The sequence below is a fragment of the Leptonychotes weddellii genome, chromosome 16, assembly GCF_054177405.1.
Source record: "Leptonychotes weddellii isolate Sample4059 chromosome 16, ASM5417740v2, whole genome shotgun sequence".
Lineage (NCBI taxonomy): Eukaryota > Metazoa > Chordata > Mammalia > Carnivora > Phocidae > Leptonychotes > Leptonychotes weddellii.
This window is the reverse complement of record NC_138384.1, coordinates 42208381-42230199: the sequence shown is the minus strand read 5'-3', so window position 1 is coordinate 42230199 and position 21819 is coordinate 42208381. Positions and strand designations below refer to the sequence as shown.

At 51.7% G+C, this 21819-nt stretch overlaps 2 protein-coding genes across 8 annotated transcripts in view; one reads left to right on the top strand and one right to left on the bottom strand.

Moving 5' to 3' along the window:
- XRCC1 (X-ray repair cross complementing 1) overlaps positions 1-13095 on the top strand; it is a 25473-nt gene extending 12378 nt beyond the window's left edge. For 2 of the 4 annotated variants that reach the window (XM_081807002.1, XM_081807003.1), the window contains 15 exons: positions 6880-7060; positions 7402-7560; positions 8456-8530; positions 8625-8730; positions 8954-9063; positions 9138-9249; positions 9510-9765; positions 10091-10207; positions 10397-10490; positions 10628-10760; positions 11072-11126; positions 11221-11360; positions 12259-12349; positions 12707-12782; positions 12888-13095. In XM_081807002.1, the coding sequence (XP_081663128.1) occupies positions 6880-7060; positions 7402-7560; positions 8456-8530; positions 8625-8730; positions 8954-9063; positions 9138-9249; positions 9510-9765; positions 10091-10207; positions 10397-10490; positions 10628-10760; positions 11072-11126; positions 11221-11360; positions 12259-12349; positions 12707-12782; positions 12888-13001 (1819 nt within the window). In that variant the 3' untranslated portion in view covers positions 13002-13095. The remainder of the gene's footprint in view (positions 1-6879; positions 7061-7401; positions 7561-8455; positions 8531-8624; positions 8731-8953; positions 9064-9137; positions 9250-9509; positions 9766-10090; positions 10208-10396; positions 10491-10627; positions 10761-11071; positions 11127-11220; positions 11361-12258; positions 12350-12706; positions 12783-12887) is intronic. The other 2 variants (XM_081807005.1, XM_081807004.1) reach the window with 1 other exon arrangement.
- A 2494-nt stretch (positions 13096-15589) lies between these two features.
- Positions 15590-20751, bottom strand: ZNF575 (zinc finger protein 575). 4 transcript variants are annotated; one of them, XM_031026608.2, is made up of 4 exons: positions 20025-20383; positions 19650-19745; positions 19053-19210; positions 15590-18589 (listed from the first exon to the last, which is right to left on the bottom strand). In XM_031026608.2, the coding sequence occupies exons 3-4, from the start codon at positions 19132-19134 to the stop codon at positions 17931-17933; spliced, it is 741 nt and encodes a 246-aa protein (XP_030882468.1). In that variant the 5' UTR covers positions 19135-19210; positions 19650-19745; positions 20025-20383; the 3' UTR covers positions 15590-17930. The 4 variants fall into 4 exon arrangements, with proteins under 4 accessions (XP_030882468.1, XP_081663138.1, XP_030882469.1 ...); XM_081807012.1 differs by lacking the exon at positions 20025-20383 and adding an exon at positions 20414-20751 and having other exon boundaries at positions 17521-18589; XM_031026609.2 differs by having other exon boundaries at positions 17521-18589; positions 19631-19745; positions 20025-20384.
- Positions 20752-21819: the final 1068 nt, after the last annotated feature.

Sequence of the window (21819 nt, the reverse complement as noted above, 5' to 3'; positions counted from 1 at the left end):
TTTTTTTTTTTTTTTAAAGATTTTATTTATGTATTTGACAGAGAGAGATAGTGAGAGCAGGAACACAAGCAGGGGGAGTGGGAAAGGGAGAAGCAGGCCTTCCGCTGAGCAGGGAGCCCGAGGCGGGGCTTGATCCCAGGACCCTGGGATCATGACCTGAGCCGAAGGCAGACGCTCAACGACTGAGCCACCCAGGCACCCCACCTTTCCATTATCTTAACAGTGCCTTTTGATGGATCTGATGAAGTCCAATCAATCAAGGTTTTTTAAAGTTTCTTCCTTCCTTCCTTCCTTTTTCTTTTTTTTTTACTGCTTTCTTTTTTTTACTTTTTTCTTTTTTATTGCTGAGTGCCTTTTGTGTTCTGTAAGGTATATTTGCCTGTCCCAAAGTCATAATGATATTCCCTGTACTAATTTCTTATTGCTGCTATTACAAATGACCACAAACTCAGTGGCTTAAAACTGTAACACAAACCTACTGTCTCACAGCTTTAGAGGTCAGAAGTCCAAAATCAGTCTCAGTGGGCTAAAATCTTAGTGTCAGCAAGGCTGGGTTTCTTCTGAGGCCCTAGGGGAGGATCCATTTCCTTACCTACGACAACTTCTAGAGGCCGCCTGCATTCTTGGCCTGTGGCCCCTTCCATCTTCAAAGGCAGCGATGACAGTACTCTAACATGTGCTTCCATCCTCACTTCTGTGACTCCGACTCTCCTGCCTCGCTTTTTCTTATAAAGACCCTTGTGATGATACTGGGCCCACCTGGATAACCCAGGCTTATCTCCCCATCTCAAGATACTTAATCACATCTGCCAGGTCTCTTTTGCTATATTCACAGGTGCCAGGGAGTAGCACATGGAGCTCTTTGGGGCACCATGATTCTGCCTGCCACCATCTTCTGTGTTTTTTTCTAGAAGCTTTATAATTTTAGATTTTACATTTAGATCTCTGACCCATCTCAAATGAATTTTTGTATATTGTGTGAAGTAGAGGACAAGGTCCTTTTTTCCTGTTTTTGTTTTGTTTTTTAATGTTTATTAAAAATACTCTAAAAAAATATTTTCTTGGGGTGCCTGGCTGGCTCAGTCAGTGGAGCATGCAACTCTTGATCTCAGGGTTGTGAGTTCGAGCCCTACATTGGGTGTAAAGATTACTTAAAAATAAAATCTTAAAAAAAAAAAGGATTTTCCTTTTCCCACTGAATTGTTTTGGCTCTTCTATTGCAAATTAATTGATCATATATGTGTAGGTTTATTTCTGTACTCTCTATTCTGTTTCGTTGATACATATGTTTATCTTTGTGCCAATACCACACTGTCTTAATAGTAAATACTGAAATCAGATTGTGTTGGACTTCCAATTTTGGTCTTCAATAGTCTCTTAACTATTCTAGATCCTTAGCATTTATTTTCATGTAAATTATAAAACCAGCTTGTCAATAACTTCATTTATTCCAGACTTACAGAAAAGTTGCAAAAGTAGTACAAAGGATTCCCTTATAACCTTCACTCAGATTCCCCAAATGTTAACACATAGGTACATATTTTTTACTGAACTGAAAGTAAGTTGCATACGTGATTTTGTGTTATCCCTATTCCCTACAGTGGATATTTCCTAAAAAGACAGACATTCTCTTACTTAATCTTAGTACAATTAATCAAAATTAGGAAACTAACCTTGATATAGTACTTTGTCATCTGATCTCAGACCTTATTCAGATTTTCTTCATCAGCCCAATAATGTTCTTAATAGCAAAAGAAAATTCAGAATCATGCATTGCATTGATTTGTCATGTCTGCTTGGTTTCCTTTCCCTGGGAACAGTTCTCGTGACTTTCTTGTCATTTTATGCCACTCACATTTTGGAATGATAGAGGTCAGTGACTTTGTAAAATATCACTCATTGTACAAAATGATGTTTCCTGATGATTACATGTAGGCTGTACACCTTTGGCCAGAACACCACAGAAGTAATGTTGTGTTTTTCTCGGTGCATCAGATCGGAGCACATGCCACTGACTTGCTCTATTACTGATGGTGGTAACTTGGGTCCTTTTGTTAAGGTGGTGAGGGCCAGGCTCATTCACTGTAAAATTACTCTTTTGCCCTTTGTAATGAATAAGTATTATGGGGAAATACTTTGAGGCTATATAAATATCTTGTTACTCCACAAACTTGTATGCACTAATTTCAGCATCTGTTATTGATTCTTGCCTAAATTATTGATGCTATTTGAGTGATACATTTTTTAATATTTATTTATTTATTTGGGGGGGGCCAAGGGAGAGGGAGAGAGAATCTCAAGTAGACTCCACACTGAGCAGGGAGCCTGACGTGGGGCTCGATCTCATGACCCTGAGACCACGACCTGAGCCGAAACCAAGGGTCAGACGCTTAACCAACTGCACCACCCAGGTGCCCCTGAATGATATGTTTTTAAATTTCATTTCCCAGTTGTTGATAGCATAATAAAAATAAAATTGATATTTATATTTTGACCTTGTATCTTGTGACCTTGCTAAATTTAGTTATTAATTTTTATAGGAGAATCCCATGGGATTTGTGTAGATCCCTTGGGATTTTTTTTTTTTTTTTACATAGACAATCACATTGTGAATAAAGACAGTTTTCTTTCTTTCTAATCTTTATGCTTTTTTTTTTCTTTTTCTCATTTTATCACATTTAGTATCTCTAGTACAGTGTCAAATAGAGGTGGTGAGAGTAAGACATCCTTGTCTTGTTCCTGATCTTACTGGCAAAGTGGTGAGTCTTCACCATGAAATACAATGTCAGCTGGAGATTTGTTTATAGATGTGTGTTGTCAGGTTGAGGACGTTCTTCTCTAGACTACTTTGGTGAGAGCTTTTTTCATGAACGTGCATGGAATTTTGTCAAGTGCTTTTTCTGATCTGTGAGGTACATTTTCACAAATGCGGTTTTCCTTTGGCAAACATTCTCATTCTCAAAGGTTATATAAGTTGTAAAAAAAACTGAAGCACATGAAATTTTGAAGGTTTATTTGAACAAACAATTCAAATCGGGGGCTCAAACTGAAAATGATTAGGGGTGTTCTGTGGGCAGGCTAGGGCAGAGGTTTTTATAGAGAAGACGCTGAAGCAAACCAAATTGGCTAGAGTTTAAACAGTTGTCTTGTTTGGGAAAGTCTAGTTATTTGGCTGTTAGAATAGTGGTTCTTGAATTTCATTTTCTCAGACTTGAGAAATTTAGTTGGCTGTTTATGATTCATTGTGTTTGCATTTCATTTTCTGATTCTGGCTTAGATTTGGGTTTATTTACAGAGGCTCCCTAAGCACTAGAGTCACCCAGTCCCAGAAACCCTGCTTGTTAACTGTTTTAACAAAGTCAGCAGTTTTGGGGACTATTAAAAAAAATTCTCTGTTCTTGGCAAACAGATTTGGATCAAAATTCTATTTGTAATGATGAAAACTGAATAAGTGCGTTTTTAGTTACAGTTTTATCATATCTTTATAGGTGAATGTTTATTATTTGCCCTCTTATCTGTCTAGCAAGGTGGAATGGCTAGTCGGGGCTTTATCTTTTCAAATTCTGAAAATGCTGATGCCCAGAAGTCTCCCATTCTTTCAAGAATTTTGATTAAACTTCTGCTGGAGTCCTGCATTTTTATTATAACTTCTAACCAAGACTGAATTAAAGACTTGGGGGATGCCTCGGTGGCTCAGTCGGTTAAGTGGTTGCCTTTGGCTCAGGTCATGATCCCAGGGTCCTGGGATTGAGTCCTGCATCGGGCTCCCTGCTCAGCAGGGAGTCTGCTTCTCCCTCTCCCGCTCCCCGTGCCTGTGCTTTCTCTCTCTCTCTCTCTGTCAAATAAATAAATAAAACCTTAAAAAAAAAAAAGACCCTGGGACTTGTGTTGTTTAGCTTCCACCCAGAGACCAGATGGGGCTGGAGGAGTCCAGAAAGAAAATGAAATTGAAGGGCAGAGCAGGGCTGGTCCACATTGGGGTTGCCTGTACAAATCAAGTGTAAGGCACCTTGTGTAATAACTAATACCATTTCCTACAAGATCAACCTGTTCTTTTCTTCCTCCTCCAAATTCTACAAGGGAAATACATAAGCTTTCAAGGTTAACATAGTCTAGAGAATAAAGGTTTAGCCCTAGAACCTTAAATACAGTGTCGGATAATAAAAGTCGGGTAACTGGAGTTGTTTTCTTTTTCCAACGAATGGGAGGAGTGAGGACATCTACCTGGTGGTATGAGTAGCAGCTGCCCGCCATAGTTCGCATTGCCCCTTCATTGTCGTCACTGGGTGATCAATTCTGTAGAATTGTCTTTGTCTTTGTTGTTTCCTCTTCATAATCAGAGCTGAGCACAAAGAGGCCAATAGTTAGATGCAATGTTTTTCTCAGCAAAAGGCTTTCTTTTCTGATTTCACCAAAGTTCACAGCATGTCTGTGAGAAAACACAAAGTAAAACAGAACATAGCCAACTCAAATTGGCTCACTGCGTAAGAATATTTATTGTTTCCTTGGGAGGGAAGTCCAGCATTAGGCAGACCCAGAGTTGATCTGGCAGTTGGGGTGCTTGGTTGGCACCTCTTGATTCTTTGGACTTGTCCGCACAGTTACAAGAGGATTGCTGCTGCTCCATCCGTCACCTAGTAGCACCCAAAGCAGGGATTGGAGGAAGTGGAATGGCAGGAGTTCAGTGGCTGTCTTCCATCCTGTTTCTCAGTAATGAGGAAGGAAGATCTTTCCCAGAAGGCGCCAGCAGCCTTCCTCTTACCATCACATTGGCCAGCTGGGTCATGTGCCCGACCCCGACCAGCCATTGGCAGAGGGAATTAATTGCACGGCTTGGACCAATCATGGTTTATCCCTTAGTGTTGGGCACACAGCTCTTCCACTCTTTTTCAGAACTGCCTGGTCCGTTTGATTCTCATTTGTCCCTTCATCATACCATCAGGAACTCCATTTATTTCTTTAAACTATTAAATATACTTTTATATTGTGTGTTTGAGAATTTCAATGTATGCAGCCTTCATGAGTCTGAGTCTGCAGTTTGTGGTTTCTTTTTTAATTTTTTTTTTTTTGAGATTTTATTTATTTGTGAGAGAGAGAATGAGAGACAGAGAACATGAGAGGGAGGAGGGTCAGAGGGAGAAGCAGACTCCCTGCTGAGCAGGGAGCCTGATGTGGGACTCGATCCCGGGACTCCAGGATCATGACCTGAGCTGAAGGCAGTCGCTTAACCAACTGAGCCACCCAGGCGCCCTGTAGTTTGTGGTTTCTGCTGCTTGTTTCCATACGCCTCATGGTTTTGTGTGTGTGTGTGTGTGTGTGTGTGTGTGTGTGTTAACCTCTGTTCTTTAGGAATGTGTCTGTGGGAAATCTCTGAGGACTTGGTTTGAAGTACATTCCTCCAAAGAGGATCTGCCACGGTTTCAGGTGATCTTGTATACATGGGTCTGCTGTAGGAAAAATGTTAGGGTTTAAAGCTGACGGCCAAGAAAGAATTCTTGAGATGTTTTTGGTGCAAAAAGATGGTTTTATTAAAGCACAGGGACAGGACCCCGGGGCAGAAGGAGCTGCACTGGGGTCATGAGGAGTGGCCCAATATATACTTTCAAGTTCGGAAGGGGTTAGGGAGAGCGTAAGCCTCCCAGTTATTTTGGAAACAAGGTTTCCAGGATCCTGAGGAGGCTAGCTATTGTTAGGAAAAGGTCATTTATTTTAGTAAAAACTCAGTCATGAGACTCTTCAGATGTATATCGGTGGGTCATATGCTTGGAGGATGACTGCCAACATGTATCTTGGGGAGTAGAGATAAAGGAAGTTTCCAAAGGAATTTTTGTATGTTAAAGTAGATTTACAGGATCCTAGGGGTCAGGCTAAGATTGCCTTTTGCCCTTAGCAAAGTATTAACATCGAGGCAGCTGAGTCCCTAGAGGAATGTCACTCTGCCTGTCTCAAGGACTTGTCAATGGGCTGTAGGTAGTAAGGAAATTTAATAATTTTTTTCCTGCCTTTGTTTCCCACATCAGGACCACTTAAAGTCTTCAGCTTGGGTTTTTCCATGCAGATAGCTCATATGAATTTTTTGCTCCAAATCCTTGAGAGTACAGACTTGTGCTTAGGATTCCTCCAGAGCAGTTTTCATGTTTTCTCTGTTGTCCTCCAGAGTGAGGGCCTCCCACTGACTCACTCCACAAGGCACATTTTCCCCTAATTTACTCACGGAGGGTGTTGCCCTTTGAGGGGGCTAAGCTCCGTATGAATTGGTGATGGTTTCTGAGCTACTCTTCTTCCTTGCCTGGAGCCCCGGCTTTGTCTTCTGTTCCCGTCTCCACTACCCGCCCCCCCACCCCCCCCACCCATTAAAATTACGTTCTCTGGCACCCAGAGTCAGCAGCCCCGGCAAACACCAACCTCAGTGCCACCCACCCTATCAGTCAGGGTCCTGCCAAGAGACTGAAACCACACCAGTTATTGAAACCGAGAATTTAACCTAAAGAATTAGCAGCTACGTATTGAACCCGAGAGGCAAGAAGACCGAGGTGTGGTGAAGGAGTAATGCGGCGAGCAGCTGCCACGCCTGGGGTCGGGGAAACAGCGATGTTGTTGGAATTCCTGAAACGTCGATGCTTAGAAGCTTGGAAGTGGGGTTCCACAGAGCTGAAACTCAGACCCTGAGGAGCTGGTGCTGGAATCCCTGAGAGGGGCCAGATGACGCTAGCTCCGCAGGTGATAAGACGCTGAAACCAGATTCGCTGGCTGCCCTGGGGAGGGGCTGCTGCAGAAGCACACCAGGGGTGATGCTCACTGGAGCCTCAAGAAGCGGGGAGCACATCCGTCCTCCCTCCTTTTGCCTCGCGGCCTCTCCATAGTTCCCCCTACTGGCAGGGCCCGAGAAGGAGCAGTCGAAGAGGCAGCCATGTCCCTGCCCAGCATCCCAGCGCTGAGCCCCAAGAGAATCACTTATAACAGGTGCAACTCTCCTAGCTCGCTGGATTCCGCTCTCTCGTGCCTGGACTCCCCGATACTTCCTCTGCTTTCCGTGAACTCAGCTGTGCATTTCCAAAAGGTGTTTGAACATTATGCCAGTCACTGTGATTATTCTCCGCTGGGAGGGTTCTTTAAGGCCCGGTAGCGGGCTCTATGGCCAGATAGAGGAGACCCTGTGAAAGAATTTGGAGGGGGTTCATTTAGACCTGGAAGTGGAGGGATCCCTCTGGGGCCTGTGTCAGGGAGGAACTGACCTGAGGCCCAGAAGCAAGAGAAGAGAGAGGCGTTGAGGCATGTGGAGATGCAGGCTTGATCTGGTGACTCCCTAAGCCCTGCTCAGGCCCCTGCTTTTTTCCCGGCCCCAGGAGGTGTCATTTAAGGCAGCCAGCCCTGGTTCTCCTTCGATGTTCCTTCTTCCAGGTCCTGCTGGTCACTTCGTCTTTTATGTCCCCTTCCGAGAGCCGCAGTGGCTCAAACCCCAACCGTGTTCGCATTTTCGGGCCCGACAAGTTGGTCCGGGCAGCAGCGGAGAAGCGCTGGGATCGCGTCAAAATCGTTTGCAGCCAGCCCTACAGCAAGGTACCTGGGGCGGGAACTGGGGGTGCAGGGTCCTCGGTCCTGGGCAAGGAGAGAGGTGAGGGGCCAGCATTGAGTCCTAGAGGGCTGGGAGGATGGGGCAGCTGATCTCCCCAGGGGATTAGGAGGAGGCTGGGTCCCAGAGGCCTCTGAAGGGGTTTGCGATCCTTCTCATAGGTGATGCTTCATTCCCTAGAGGATGTCTGGGAAGGGCGAACTGCAGGATCTCAGAGGGGAATGGGGAAAGGGGGCAGCTGTCTTGGCAGAGGAGCAGTCTAACAGTTACCATCACGGGATCTGGAGTCAGACGCGCTGAGTCCACCACTTCTTAGCTGTGTGACCTTGGGCAAGTGACTTAACCTTTCTGACCTCAGTTTCCTGCTCCTCATAGGGTTGCTGTGAGGTAGGGATGCTAAGCTTTGGTAACAGCAAGACTTGAGTATGTCATGACATATGTCCACCACACAGTGGAGGTAGACTTCTCACCCAGGGACCTGTCTTGGGGGATGTTTGTCCGGTCATCCAGGGACCCAGGCTCTGTGTCCAGCCGGCAGAGTGGGAAAGAGCCTGGAGCATTTCTGTGTTCCAGAAGTGGCACACAGTGCTCCCTCCCATTCTGTGGTCAGGAATTCGGGCATGCGGGAGAGGATTCACTCGGACCCCCAGCAGCCTCTGTCGCTTGCCATGAGGCTTAACGGAGCTGGTGCACGTAAAGGGCTCACAGCTGAGCCCAGCCCAGAGGCTCACTAGCAGCTTGATGTTATTATTGTCATCACTGTCCTCTGGGCACCTCCCTAGACATGTGTGTCCGTAAGAGGGAAAGAGCCAAGTGAAAGGGGCTTGGGGTCAGGCCTCTGTCCTTGGCCAGACTTCCGAGACCCCCACCCTCTGTTCCCAGGACTCCGCCTATGGCCTGAGTTTTATACGGTTTCACAGCCCCCCAGACAAAGAGGAGGCAGAGGCCTCACCCCAGGTAAGCTCTACCCACCTACCCCCAGAGCCTTCTCCCTACCGCTTCACCCTCACCTGCCAACAGCCCTCACTGTGCTGACCTTGTGAGACCTTAGAAGGTGACCAAGCTTGGCCAGTTCCGCGTGAAGGAGGAGGATGAGGGTGCCAACTCCCTGAGACCCGGGGCCCTTTTCTTCAGCCGGATCAATAAGACCTCCCCAGGTAAGTGTGACAGCTTGAGTCCTCAGGGAGTCCAGGGTTGGAACCTGAAGGTCTGAGGGAGGAGGAGCCTAGGGACTCCTGGGTCAGAGGGAGGAGGTGGCTGGGGGCCTGGACTGACCGGATCACTACTGGGCTTTGGGAACAACATTCTGTCCCCTGGGTAGGAGCGGAAGGCTCTCAGGGCCCAGCCCTCTCACCCTGGCTCCACTTTCTCCCTCGGTAGCCGCAGCCGGTGACCCGGCCGGACCCAGCTATGCCGCTGCTACTCTGCAGGCCTCTAGCGCCACCTCTTCAGCCTCTCCCGTGTCCAGGGCAGTGGGCAGCACCTCCAAGGTGACGTAGTCAGACCCTGGTGGGTGGAGAGGGCGGAGAGAGGCTAGGGCCCTCAACTCATCCCAACCCCTCAGCCTCAGGAGTCCCCCAAAGGGAAGAGAAAGTTGGATTTGAACCAAGAAGAAGGGAAGACGCCCAGCAAACCATCAGCCCAGCCCTCACCACCTGCCGTCAAGAGACCCAAATGTGAGTGCTGGCTTCCTTGTTCTTGTACGGGCCTGTGCTCTTCTGTCCTGAGGGAGGAGGGGCTGGGGGCAGGACCCCTGGGTCTGAGGGAGGAGGGGGCTGTGGGTCTGGACCGCTGGGTCTGAGGGAGGAGGGGCTGGGGGCCTGGACTCCTGGGTCTGAGGGAGGAGGGGCTGGGGACCTGGACTTCTGGGTCTGAGGGAGGAGGGCTGGGTTTAGTCCCAGTAGTACTAAATGAATCCACTCTTTGTCTTCCCCAGTGTCAGCTCCCACCCGCACCCCAGCCACCACCCCAGTCCCTGCCCCAGCACGAGGCACAGTGCCAGAGAAGACCCGAGAAGGCACTGAGCCCAGGGGACCCCGAGCTGGCCCGCAGGAGCTGGGGAAGATCCTTCAGGGTGTGGTGGTGGTGCTGAGTGGCTTCCAGAACCCCTTCCGTTCGGAGCTCCGGGACAAGGCCCTAGAGCTGGGGGCCAAGTATCGGCCGGACTGGACTCCAGACAGCACCCACCTCATGTAGGCCTGTGCCCTCCTCCTCTCCTTGCTCCCTACTGCTTCTCCTTCTCCTTCTGGCTCCTCCATCTTGCTTTCTCTCTCTCCCTGTCTGCCTGTCTACCCATCTGTCTCTGTCTCTTCATTTCTCTGTATTCTCTGCCTCTTTTTCTGATTCCTACATCTTTCCCTTGGTCTCCTAATGTCTTTTTCTGTTTCTCTCATATCCATCTCTTTCTCTCTGTCTCTGACTTATCTCTCTTTTTCCCCCTGTCCCTGTCTCTCTTTCCCTTTTCCCCGCTCAGACCACACCTGACTGACCACACCCTCCCTTCTGCTTCCCCACCAGCTGTGCCTTTGCCAACACCCCCAAGTACAGCCAGGTCCTAGGCCTCGGAGGCCGCATCGTGCGGAAAGAGTGGGTGCTGGACTGTCACCGAATGCGGCGGCGGCTGCCCTCCCGAAGGTGAGGTCTCTGTTGGGGGTGGCTGCGGTGCCTGACAGCTTCAGTGGGGCCCTTCCAGAGCTGGAAGCCAGGGCATCCTGAGCGATTAGTACATGCCAGTCACTGTGGCTTCCTGAGCACCCTCCCCCCACCCCATCTCCCCTGAAGGGCACGATATGCTGTTTGTCTGAGGCCGGATTCCTCCCCTAGGTATCTCATGGCAGGGCCAAGCTCCAGCAGTGAGGATGAAGGGGGCTCCCACAGCGGCAGCAGCGGGGATGAAGCCCCCAAGCTTCCCCAAAAGGTCCTATGCCTCCTGCCCTGGCGTGGGGGAGGGTGCAGTGGGAGGAGGACATGGGTCTCTTGTGGTACCCCAGACTCTCCACTCCTGCCTTCTGCAAGAACACACACTCATACGCATGCTGCCCCCTCCCTCCTCAGCGCCCCCAGACCAAAACCAAGCCCCCTCAGGCAGCAGGACCCAGCTCACCTCAGAGACCCAAAACCCCAGAAGAGACCAAACCAGCCTCACCAGGGCCCCAGGAAGATACCGACACTGAGGGGGAGCAGTCAGGTCAGAGCCTGAGGGAGGAGGGCCTGGGGGCCTGGACTCCTAGGTCTGAGGGAGGGGGAGGGGCTGGGGGCCTGGACTCCTAGGTCTGAGGGAGGAGGAGGGCCTGGGGGCCTGGACTCCTGTCTGAGGGAGGAGGGGGCTGGAAACCCAGACAATGGATCTGGGGGAGGGAAGGCTGAGGGTCCCAGATAACTGGATCTGGAGGGCAGTTGAGGTTGGGGGTTGGCATGCCTGCATCTGTGCTGGGGAAAAAGGCTGGGAGGGAGGGTTGCCAAGCACGTGCCTTGCATTGACTAAGCTTCCACTTACAGAAGAACAGGGCAATGGGGCAGAAGATTCTGGGGATACCGAGGATGAGCTGAGAAGGTATGGTGGGGCTCGGGGGTCGAGGTGGCCCCAGGCTTGGGTGGAGGGCGATCTGGTCTTCATGCTCTTCCCCCACCCCCTTTGGCTCTCCCAGGGTGGCCGAGCAAAGGGAGCAAAAGCAGCCCCCTGACCAGGGGGAGAATGGCGAGGACCCGTATGCAGGATCCACAGATGAGAACACAGACAACGAGGGTCCCCCAGAGTCTCCCGACCTGCCAGTTCCTGAGCTCCCAGGTAGGAAATCCCTCCCTGCCTCCCGAAGTGGGATTTGTCTTTCTCAGTTCTCAGCTGTGGCCCCCCAGCCAGCTCTCGGATCGTGGCTGCTCCCCACGACTTGTGACTTGTCTCCCCACCTCCTTCACCCATACTCCCTGCCTCTGCTACCTTCTTGTTGCCTTAGGAAACAGGCATCCTCTCATGCCTTCCCTCTCTGTTCCCCTCCTGACTTCCTGGTGTGACCACATCCATCACAGTCCTCTGCCGGGTGTGACCCCCTTTGGCTTTCCAAGTGCGAACAGCACCTCCCTCACCTGCCCCTCAGGTTCGGTTTTGTTGGAATGGGAGGTCACCCAGGCATACAGATGATGTGGGCACTGATCTCTGTTGCGACCTAGGTGGTGATGGCATTGCTGTTTGTCACCCCAACACGAATGCAGGGGGCATGGGATGGAGGCAGGGGTCAGAGCCTTGGCCAGCAGAGCATGGAGGGAGAAGCTGGGCAGCCAGGGTCTGAACAGAGGTGAGGGTCAATGGCGATTGGAAGAGGCCGTTTCCATCCGGCTCCTTGTGGGTGATGGGCAGGAAAGTACTTTGATCCTTCAAAGCCCCAAAAGTGGCATCAGCAACTTGATGGTTTGGAGAACCATGTTAAAATGGAACAAAGAAAAGAGCCGTCCTAAAGGTCAGAGCCCAAGAAGGTACTGGAAAACACCCAGCTCCCAGAAAGGTTCTGACAGGCCTGGCTGAGAAGCACCGTTTGTCCTGGACGGCTCTGGCAGGGTTGCATGAACACCCCTCTCCAGCTGCTGTACCGGCCTCCTTCCCGTCTTGCTCCGAGTGTTCTGTGGCTCCTGGCTGGGGCTTCGAAACTCCGGGGGCCTCACACTTGCCTCCTCCACCATCTCCCCTGCAGACTTCTTCCAGGGCAAACACTTCTTCCTGTACGGAGAGTTCCCTGGGGACGAGCGGCGGAAGCTCAGCCGATATGTCACAGCCTTCAATGGGTCAGTGTGCAGGGGTGGGGGCGCGGGTAGGGAGAGGTGGTGCTAGCTTGTGGGAAGGAAAGTGATCGGGAAGACGGAGAAGGGGCACGCCCTGCAGGATGGGCACAGGCCCTGCTCGCTCTGCTCGGCCGCCCTGGACGAGTAGCGTTCCCTCTCTTCCTCTTCTCTAAGATGAGGCTCCCCCCGGCCCGGCCTCTGGAAGGCGCAGCAGCAGTGGGAGCCCTCGGTATTGTGGCTGTGGCAAGGCTGGCACAGGGGAGAATAACGGGGGCCCGCAGGTAGCCTTGGAGAGTGGTTGGGGACCAGGATGTCAAGAGAGGGGACACTGATTCTCTGCTTCCCTCCTTCTCCTGCCAGGGAGCTTGAGGACTACATGAGCGACAGGGTCCAGTTTGTGATCACAGCACAGGAGTGGGACCCCAGTTTTGAAGAGGTGAGTTCCAGAGGGGCAGGGAAAGGGACACCCAACCCGTCCTTGTGTCACCTCCATCCCCTCCTCACTCACATGTTCCCATATGCACCCCGCTCCGCCTTGCAGGCCCTGATGGATAACCCCTCCTTGGTGTTTGTCCGCCCCCGATGGATCTACAGTTGCAACGAGAAGCAGAAGTTACTTCCGCACCAGCTTTATGGGGTGGTGCCCCAGGCCTAAAGTATGTGCTTTCATGCATATGCATGCGTGTACACACACACACACACACACGCACACACACAAGATGAGCTTAATAAAGGTGACCTGGTTTGGAGCAGCTGCCCCTCTTACTCAGAAGTCTCCTGAACCTCCTAGAGGCTCCCAGCTTTCTGTCATGTGTTTGGTTTTTGCTTCTCTTCTGAGGGTCAGGTATCTTGGCTGCCCTGGGGTCCTGGGAAGAATTGACGGGCTCTCTATCAGGGGTTTGGTAGGGAAGGAGCTCTTTGTTACTTCTCCCTGGCCACTTTCCCCTGTGGGGCAGGTGGCAGGGACTTGGGGTTCCAGCCCTCTGAGCCCATTCCTGGGTCTTGTTTGTCCCTCTGTTGGTCCTGGGCTGGAGGTCTGGATGCTCGTGAGGTGTGCTTCTCTCTTGAAGTCCGTCTCAGCTCCCCTGGGCCAGGGATAGCTCCCTTTCTCCAGGGCTTGCAGAAGTGGCTGTAGAACTGTCAGCGCAATGGTAGAACAGGGGGAGGGGTATTTTAATCACGCCCTTCAAGCATCCACCACATTTAAGTTGGGAACTGAGCGGGGTGTTAGGGAATTGGGAGGAAGCTAGGATGGAGTTCTAGGCAGGGGCCATGGCGCGGGCAGAGGCCAGGACGTGGGAACCAGCCTGGCTCCCCGGGGTCAGTTGCTTAAGAGGCTTTAGGGGCAGATCTGTCTGGAAGGAGGGACATAGTCCTTGCAGCTGTGCTAACACGGTAGCCCCTGGACCCGGGTAGCTATTTAAATGAACTACAGTGACGTGAAGGGAAGAGTTTACTTTGTCGGTCACACTGGCCACATTTCAGGTGCCCACTGGCAGCTGTAATAGAGCACACAGATGAAGAACATTCACGTCACTGTTGAAGCAAAAGGACAGGGCTGTCCTGAAGGGCTTCGAACGCCAGGTTGAGAAGCTTGGACATTATCCTGGAGCTGGGGAGGTCAGGAGGGGGTTGGAGCAGAGCAAAGGGCAGTCAGAGCTCAGTAACAAATTACCACAGACTTTATGTCTTAAACCTACAGAAATTTATAACCTTCCAGGTCTGGAGGTCTGAAGTCCAAAAGGGACTGAAACTCAGGGTGTAGGCAGGGCAGTGCTCCTTCTGGAGGCTCTGGGGGAAATCTGCGTTCTTGTCTTTTCCCCAGTTCCCCTTCCGTATTCAAAGCCAGCAGTGGCCAGTGGTCTTCCTCACGCCACCTCACTCTGAGACGGCCTCTTCTGTCTCCTCCTTCCACCTTCAGAGATCCTTGTGTTTACACCGAGCCCGCCTGGATGATCTGGGATAATCTCCCTGTTTTATTTATTTATTTATTTGTTTTTTAAAGATTTTATTTATTTATTTGACAGAGAAAGACACAGCGAGAGAGGGAACACAAACAGGGAGTGGGAGAGGGAGAAGCAGACTCCCTGCCGAGCAGGGAGCCTGATGCGGGACTCGATCCCGGGACTCCAGGATCATGACCTGAGCCGAAGGCAGCCGCTTAACCAACTGAGCCACCCAGGCGCCCAATCTCCCTGTTTTAAAGTCTGCGGATTAGCAACTTTGATTCCTTCCACCCTAATTCTCCTTTGCCACATAGCAGATCCATGGGTTCCAGGGATCAGCATGTGGACATCTTTAGGAGGCTGTTACTCTGCCTACTGCGCCCACCATGTGTGAGATGGTGGGACTACGGTGTGAAAAAGAGACACGAGGCCCCGTTCTCACAGGGCTGACATTCCGCTGGTGGAGAGACCGTGAGTGTGTCGTGCAGCGTTGAGCACGAACACAGGGCAGTGTTACAGAGCCATGGGACAGGGTGGCGTGGTTCAGAGAGGGTCAGTGGGGAAGGTGTGTCAGAGGACTGACCCCTCTGCAGGGACTTGGGAGAAATAAGGGAGAGTCTGGGGGAACCATTCCAGGTGGAGGAAAAGCAGGTGCAAAGGCCCCCAGGCAGGAACCGGCTTGACCTATACAAGGAGCAGCGGGAGGTCAGCGTGTCACAAACTCAGGATCCGCCCTGGCTCAGCACTGGCCTGCTGTGTGGACGCAGGCAAATCCCATCTTTCCTGGCCTGTTGCCCCATCTCTACGTCAACGGTTGGACCAGATCGACACCTCGCAAATGCATTTGTCCCTGAAACTTTGATGGTGGTGTGTTGCTGTGGAGGAAATCTTCCAAGTCCACTCTGTATGTAAACCTTGATAGCAACCGCACTTCTGGCATGGAGGGACTTAATCCTCCTCCTCGCCCACCCCTTCCCCAAGGCCTTGCCCAGTGGACTGGGTCTAGCTAGCGGCTGGTCTAGCAGCCTGCTAATTTGCATTCGCCTGCCCGGTGCCACCCCTGATTCCACAAACCATCTCTCATTCCATCTGCACATTTCAGATCACAAGTAAAACTCTACCTCTTCAAAAAGGTCTTTGCTAACCCTCTATATAATAGTATGTGCCCGGTATACACCCATAATACTGTATCTCTCGCCATAGTTGTAACTTGATTTGTTTATGGTCAAATCTACCAGTCTCTTCCTCTATGATGTACATTTCTTGTATCTTAAGGATTCTTTCTGTACTTCTGAGGTTACAAAGATATTCTCCTTTATTATTTCCATTTTGTTTTTCAAATTTAGATCTTAAATCACCAGAAACTTATTTTTGTGTATGGTATGAGATCGGGATCTGTATGTTTCCTATTGCTGCTGTAACAAACTATCCCAAGCTTAGTAGCCTTAAACAACACAAATGTATTTGCTTATAGTTCTGTAGGTCAGTAGTCCAACTTTTGTCTCAATGGCCTAAAATCATGGTGTCTGCAAGGCTGTGTCCCTTCCGGGGAGGATCCATTTCCTTACCTATTCCAGTCTCTAGAGGCTGCCTGAGTCCCTTGAATCATGGCCCTGCATCCCTCTGGTGTCCATTTCCATTGTCACATCCCCTCTGACTCTTCTGCTTCCCTCTTTCCCATATAAGGACCCGTGTGATTACATCGGGCCCCCTGGAATAATCAGGATAATCTCCCCATCTCAAGATAAGATCCTTAATCACAAATCTGCCAAGCCCCTTCTGCCATATGTAAACTAACATACTCAGGTTCTGGGGATTAGGACATGGACCTCTTTGGGGGACCATTATTCTGCCTCCACAGGATCCCACTTAATTTTTTTCCAGATCTCTCAGCTCATTCACAGATGAGCCTGTCCTTGCCCCATTCACCTACAGCAGAGATCTGCAAACTACATCCCATAGGCAAAATCCAGCTCAGCTACCATTTTGTAAAGTTTTACTGGGCTAGAGCCACACACATTCATTCGTGTGTCATAATGTGTGTGGCTGCTTTTGGACTCCAGGGGCAGAGCTGGGTCGTTGTGGCAGACACCGTGGCCTGCAAAACCTAAAAGTACATACCATCGGGCCCTTTCCAGAAAAAGTGTGCCAACCCCTAATCTAGTCATGGGGATTGTCACTTGTCAGGACCTCCTGTGAGCACCAGGCCGTTTCTGAGCCCTCGGTCCTCTTCCACTCGCCTGTTCCCATGCCAACACCACAGATGTCATTGCTATGACTTTGAAATCATTCTTGGAACCTGGGCTGGGGGTGGGGGTGGGGGGCAAGGCTCCCTCCCCTACTTTGTTCTTTAAGATGGACTTGGCTCCTTTACTTTCTTTTCTTTTCTTTCTTTTTTTGTCCACTACTTGATTAGCACCCACTCCCCCTCGCTAGACCAGGCCTGTCTTGTTCACTGCTGTGTGCCTACCACCCTGGGCAGAGTCCAGCACATTATAGATGCTTAATACACATCTGAAGAACGAAGCGCAGTCCATTGTTAGCTCATTCTCATTTTATAGCAGAAGAAACAGGCTCCGAGAAGGGAAGTGATGCCAGAGATGATGCTTGTGCCCTTACAAAGGCCTCCTAGCACTCCCATGTTATAGATAAGGCATCTGAGTCCAGAGAAGTGACAAAGCTTGTCCAGGGCCCCCCGGCTCATAAGTAGTGGGTCAGGGCTGGCTCCAAAGCTTGAGCTTTAAAAAATGTTTATACTATTGGCAGCATGCCCTTTGTTCTTTTATCATTTCGTATATTTAGGGACTCATTCCACATCTGTACAAATAGAGTTTTTTTCCTATAGCAACATAGTCCATTCTATGGCTGTATTGTATTTCATTAGCTGGTCCCCTCTTGATGGGCACTTGGGTGGTTTCCCAACATCCTTATGCCTTTTTGTTTTTTTTTGTTTTTTTTTAAAGATTTTATTTATTTATTTGAGACAGAGAGAATGAGAGGGAGGAGGGTCAGAGGGAGAAGCAGACTCCCCGCTGAGCAGGGAGCCCGATGCGGGACTCGATCCCGGGACTCCAGGATCATGACCTGAGCCGAAGGCAGTCGCTTAACCAACTGAGCCACCCAGGCGCCCCTGCCTTTTTGAACATAGGAACATCCTTATGCCTTTTTCAGTGCTTGAGTTTATCTATAGGATAAGTTCCTAGAAGTGGAATAGTTGACACGGGCATGTGAACATTTTAAATTTTTTATGGACAGTCAAATGGCCAAGATGGAGGCACCAATTTAACTTACAATAAGGAGAGACCCTGTTCCCCACATTCCTCAGCAACCAACGATGCTAGCAGACTTTTTACTTTTGCCTTATAAATAGGGAAAAACCAGAGCCAGGGCTTGCTTTCAAACCCCAGCTCCAAGCCCATGGTTTGGGGCCCAGCGCTAACTTTCTGTGGGTGACACCTTCCCCTCCCCCAAAACAAGTGAGCAAAGAGTTCCTCAGCCTTATAAGTTGGAGCCCAGTGTGGAGCCAGTCTCCCTGCCAGCTGTCTGGTCAAGGCAAGTCCATACAGCCCAGCTTAAAAATGCCGCCTCTTTATTGACCCAGGCTGGTGGCAGAGGACGCCGTGAGCCAAGGGGAAGACTCACTCACGCTCCCCCTGGCTCTCAGCCTGGTGGTGGCTGCGCTGGTGAAGGAGCAGGAGGCGTCTTTGGCCAAAGGCCTGGTCGCAGCTGGAGCAGCGATGCCGGGCTGTGGCCTGGCTGCCTGGTGCCGTCGGGGGGTCGTGACAGAGGCGATGGGCGGCCAGTTTGGAGGGGAATGAAAAAGCCTTGGGGCAGTGCGGGCAAGGATAGGGGCGGGCGTCGGTGGCATGGTGCGTGTGGCGGTGGGCTGCCAGCTTGGAGGGGTAGCAGAAGGACTTGGGGCAGTCGGGGCACGGGTAGGGGCGGGCGGGCGCGTGGGTCCAGAGGTGGGCTGCCAGCTTGGAGCGGTGGCCAAAGGCCTTTGGGCAGTGCGGGCACGGGTGTGGGCGGGCACCACTGTGCGTGAGGCGGTGGGCTGCCAGCTTGGAGGGGTAGGAGAAGGCCTTGGGGCAATCGGGGCACGGATGGGGGCGGGCGCCGCCGTGTGCCAGCCGGTGCGTGGCCAGCTTGGACGGGTACGAGAAGGCCTTGTCACAGTCAGGGCAGCGGTGCGGGCGCTGGGGCGGGGGCCGCCGGCGGGGTCGAGAAGGCGCCCCCGCGGACGTGGCAGGCCCTGGAACCGACTTGCTGGGCTTCTGCGGCGAGCCCTGGTGGGGAGCTACAGGACAGGAGGGCTGGTGGGCTCCAGGCATCAACCAACACCCTGAATCTAGGCCAGGCTTCCCTTCCCCCACCCCAACCTTGACACCTCAGGGTTCATCTGGGATTCCTCAAATGACATGTCTCTATTCCCCACCTTATGCCATGCATCATCCAAAGGGGCTCCAAAGGGTTACCTGGCTGGAATCCCAAAGCTACTAAGGTGTTCGTTTCTAGTATATTCCCAAGTGATCACCCTGAAATTCCGCATATCAAACCCCCTGACCCTTAATTTTCTGAGTCCTAAAAAATCACTGAAGTTCCCCAAAGCCAATAGTAGGATTCCCCAGAACATATTTGTGGAGTATCCCAAATGGTCATCACCCTAGGCCTTCAAACTTTCACCCTGAGATTCCCTCAAAATATGATTTTCTTAGCCCCAATTCCTGTGCCCCCCTACCCACGGGCGGGACCGCTCTCACCTCCTCCCTTGGTTACTGGTTCCTTGCAAGTGGGACTACGATCGGTGTCCCCGGCCGCGGACTCTGCATCTCGTTCCAGCATCTTGCTGGCCCAGGAACCCAGAGGGAGGTAGGCGATGCCGGTGATTACCAGGCTGATGGGGATAGGGCTGTAGGGCCTAAAATCAGGGACCAGTCTGTTCAGGAGCAAGGTCTTTTTAAGCCTGGGATCCAAAGGCTAGGGCGGGCCTTACGCGAAGGCGGAGCCTAAGAGCACAACGGGCGGGGTTTATGCAAACATGACCCTTTGCGACTTAGACCCGGGGTTGGAACCCTCGAGCCGAGTGGGCGGGGCCTCTACTACTTAAATTCAGGGGCCGCCCTGAGCGCGGAGCTGGCTAGGCCTCTACATCGAGTGGGCGGGACCTCCCCCCCCCAACAGAACCTCCCAGCCGTGGAAGCAAAGACGGGACTGGGCGGGGCTATATAGACAGGACCCAAAGCAACTCAGACCCAGGGGAGGGGCCTTCGAGCGGAGAGGGCGGGTCTTTTACAACTGTCTCAGGGGAGGAGCCTGAGCTCAGTGGGCGGGATTTCACCTCCAATAGGTAGCTTTACCCGAGTCTTGGTTTAGTCTCAGTCCATTGACGCCGCGTGAACTGCTTCCTTCTTGTTGCTAAATTTCATCCCCAGCGTGGAGGGTAGAGGGGAGACCTAGAGGGAAATGCAGAAAGAACGTGGCGTGTCTTGCGATCCAGAGACCCCTACTGGATTTTTCCCTCGGGATCCCAAGCGTCCGGGCCTCAATGCACGCCTCGAATCATGGCATTCGGGCACCAATGCACTCTACCAAGGCTCAGGCACCAATGCAGCCCCTCCAGAACCTATGCATCAGGACGCCAATCTATTCCTTTCCGGGAGATCCTGGCGTCCAGCCCCCAATCCACTTCCCGAAGACCCAGGCGTCCAGGCCCGGACCCGTGCCCCCCTCACCTGCGGAAGGCCCCTCCCCGGGGGCGGGGCTCCGGGCCCCTCCCGCAGCGGCCGCTGCAGCTGCTGCGCTGCCCTCGGACGCGGCAAAGCTGCACGGCCCGGCGCGTGCCCAGCGACGGGAGGGGAGGGAGCGCGCGTGAGCTTCTCGGCCCAGCCTCATTTCTATCCCCTCCTCCCACGCGGGGCCAGTGGGGGCGTCAGTACGCATGCGCAGTCGCGGCCAGCGGAGGGGGCTGCGGGGGAGAAAAAATGGAAGGAGGGGTGAGTGCGCAAGGCAGGCAAGTTGGTGAGCAAGCGCCGAGCTACGGATAGAAGGGCTATAAGAAAGTATACTGCGGGTTGCGGGGACTACGGTGGCTGACTGGAGTCAAGCACGTGCAGGACCTAACTCGGAGAAACTGCGCTTAGAGATCACTGAGACAGTGCCCAACATATGCGCCTTCCTTTTCTCTGTCCCCCTCCCTTTCGAGATTCCGTTGGGAGCTTGAGTTCCCTCTCCGAAGGGAGTTTGAAGAGCCGGCTGCCCATTTCACCCCTCAAAGCGTTTGCAAAGAAGGCAGGCCAATTAGTGAGGGGGCGGGGCGGGACGCGAGGCTTCGAGCAGGCTGACGCCCAATAAAAAACATGTTATTTGCATAGCGTCCCTGCACCCTTCGCCATTGGGTGATTCAAGAATCTCAGCCCCTCCCACCCCGATGCCGCGGTTCTCGTGTTGGTGTGCGGATGGAGGCGGCGGTTCCCGAAGCATCCCAGCCCGAGTTCTTGGGAGGGCTGGAGCTCCTGGTGCCAGGCCCAGGGTGGCACACTTGGCACCTTTCCCCGGGCCGTGATGGTGCACTTTTCCGCCCACCACGGGAGTGACCGTGAAGTGCCCATAAAAATGCCCTGCATTGGGTGGGTCTTCAGTCTGATAACCCACAAGGTCTGGTGAGTCCTGGGAGCCGTGGGAGTTAGACGGTGGGGTTATTCGAGCTCTGGAGCCAGATTGCCTGGGTATCTGGTTGGCTCGGCCACTTTCTAGCTGTGTAAGGTTGGCCAAGTCTCTCCACCTTTCTGCGTTGTTAGGATGAAATTCAGTAATCAATGGAAAGTTTAGAACAGTGCCTACAGTGGTCAGTACACGTTACCAATACTACTTCTTGTTTTTATTGTGCATTGAACTAGGCCATGATGGGATCAAGGTCGTCCCAGAACAGCAAGTGCAGAGAGCTCAAGATGGGAAGGAGCATGCTGTGTTCTGGGAATCTTTCTTTAATTTTTAAAAAGATTTTTATTTATTTATTTGACAGAGAGAGACACAGCAAGAGAGGGAACACAAGCAGGGGGAGTGGGAGAGAGAGAAGCAGGCTTCCTGCGGAGCAGGGAGCCTGATGCGGGGCTCGATCCCAGGACCCTGGGATCATGACCTGAGCGGAAGGCAGACGCTTAACGACTGAGCCACACAGGCGCCCCTGGGTATCTTTCCTACCTCGATGCTCCAAACTCACCTTCCTTTCCAGTGCTGGTATATACCATGGTCCATCCTACTCCAGGGCCTTTGCACTAGCGGTTCCCTCTGTCCCCCCAAGGTCATTCCTCCATCAAATTGCTTGTCTGAGCTGGTGCAGCCACTCTGGAAAACTGTATGGAGGTTCCTCAAAAAGTTGAAAATAGAGCTACCATATGATCCAGCAATTGCACTACTGGGTATTTACCCCAAAGATACAAAAGTAGGGATCCGAAGGGGTACGTGCACCCCGATGTTTATAGCAGCAATGTCCACAATAGCCAAACTGTGGAAAGAGCCAAGATGTCC